The 2,070-nt window shown below is 30.9% G+C and overlaps 1 protein-coding gene across 1 annotated transcript; it reads right to left on the bottom strand.

Annotated features, from left to right (window-relative positions):
• Positions 1–250: 250 nt before the first annotated feature.
• On the bottom strand, positions 251–643 carry LOC131619366 (embryonic abundant protein VF30.1-like). The gene has a single exon (XM_058890470.1). The coding sequence runs from the start codon at positions 641–643 to the stop codon at positions 251–253; it is 393 nt and encodes a 130-aa protein (XP_058746453.1).
• Positions 644–2,070: the final 1,427 nt, after the last annotated feature.

Genomic DNA, 2,070 nt, shown 5'->3' with positions numbered 1-2,070 from the left:
GCTCTGCTCTGCGTCCTGCTGCGCGCATGTCTAGGAAAACGTGTTGCGGGGTGACATTCACATGGCAACGTTGCAGGGTGATAATCACCTGGCAAAGTTGTGGGGTGATTTTTTATTGGCAAATAGTTGCGACTACTGTTTTTGCAGGGTGTTTTGTGCACTTCGCAATTGATGAATTGCAGGGTGAATTTTAGGTTTGCGGAGTGTTATCCACCTAGCAAATCAGAGTTTTTTTTGTAGTGTTTAACATCTATATGACACAAAGATTGTCCACGGTATGCTTTGGTACCCATGCAGCAGCCTTATTGCCAATGAAATAATATACAGGAACAATTCCAGGAGTAACTTCGAGTGCTTCATAAAGCAATTCAGGATTCATACCTCTTGTGTCATGGTGGCAGAGTGTTAAAGCCTTAGTTTTAGTTCCATCTGAGGATACCAATGAGACCACATAAGCGGTTGTGTCACGCCCTTGGTGGCAATTGAATACTACCTTTTCAAAATTCAATCTATGACACATCACTGCATTTTCTCCTACCTTTTTCACTTCTTCCACCATATATTGCTCTTGATTTTCAGCAAAGTTACTTGAAATTTCCGTAATCTTTGTTGATCCAAAATGTGAAATGACTCGGTCAATCATCGATTTCAAGGATGATACGCAATGTTTGATATGTGATTTCTAATGCGCGCAAAAAAATCTTATTGGTCAAAAGCCACACTATGTTAAACCAAAAGTAAGTATATTATTTGTGGGTATTAATGTGACATAAATAAATCAAAATTATTTGTAGTGGCGAAAACAATCTGATAACTTTTCTTGTGGATACTATGTTATGAGATATATGCTCCATATTGTCTCCGGTTGCATTACAAATCGATGGATGAAAAATAAGATATTAGCTTAATCCACATATATACACATATGTATATATTTATAAGTTAATGTTGTTGCTTTTAGCTTATCATACTTTAAATTTTGTTCTAATTATAGTAGCTTAGCAACGAAACACCATACTCAAAAGAAGAAATTTGCGACATTCGATCACATTGGACGAGTTTATTCTTATCTTGTTATGAATCTCTACAACAACAATAATTTTTCTTGATTGCTAATTTTAATTTGTATATGAAAAGAGGTTTTTTCATTTTGATGTGCAAATATGTAAATGTCAAATGTGTGTATTCTGTCTTGCTGATGGTAACATATAAATTTCTAAATTTTGTTTAAAATAATATGATATATTCCAATTCTGTAAATTCTGTCTAAAAAATGATACATACAAATTAATAGATTTATAATGATAAGATACATACTAATGAAAATGAAAAAGAAGAACAATCACCGCTTAACATACCAACAATAGCTTAGTACAAACAAGACAATTATATTCTGCATATTCTATTTTGTGTATAATTTTGTTTTTGTGTTCTTTTGTAAACATATTCTACCATTAATACCGATACCACTAACAAGTGCATCAACTTTATCTCTTATCCCTTTCCATATCTTTAGGCCAGTGGTTTCATAATGCACCAAACAACACTTTGTTTTCTCTACTTCCTTAATGAATTAATAAGTAGAACTATATATAACAAATATAAGAAGTATGAAAGTGAGTCAAAATTTCAATGTGAGATTGTTTTTTAAACATTGAATGGTCACTTACTTAGTTACAAGGTGTCATATTATGAAGTAATAAGCGGAACGTATATAACAAATATAACAAATATAAGAAGTATGAAAGTGAATCAAAATTTTAATGTGAGATTGTTTTTTAAATATTGAATGCTCACTTACTTAGTTACAAAGTGTCATATTATTATTAAAACACAACAACGGTTAAATATTTAATTAATCTCTTTCACAAGTTAACAATTACAACACTCCTTTCATATTATAAAATATAAATTATGATGTATTATAATCTCTTACTTTTTTCCGAAAGATGATATAATTTAATAAGTGCTGCAATTCTTATCAAGTTTTTCCAACCAATTATAATTTAATAAGTACAACAATTTACCTAACATATTCTAATGTTTTAAGGCATGCATATCAACAATATA

The sequence above is a fragment of the Vicia villosa genome, linkage group LG7, assembly GCF_029867415.1.
Source record: "Vicia villosa cultivar HV-30 ecotype Madison, WI linkage group LG7, Vvil1.0, whole genome shotgun sequence".
NCBI classification, from domain to species: Eukaryota; Viridiplantae; Streptophyta; class Magnoliopsida; order Fabales; family Fabaceae; genus Vicia; species Vicia villosa.
The sequence above is the reverse complement of the archived record's forward strand: the minus strand, read 5'-3'. Positions and strand labels throughout refer to the sequence as shown.

Coding starts and splice junctions, on each gene's coding strand:
- LOC131619366 (XM_058890470.1), bottom strand. CDS start 643: ATGATTGACCGAGTCATTTCACATTTTGGATCAACAAAGATTACGGAA.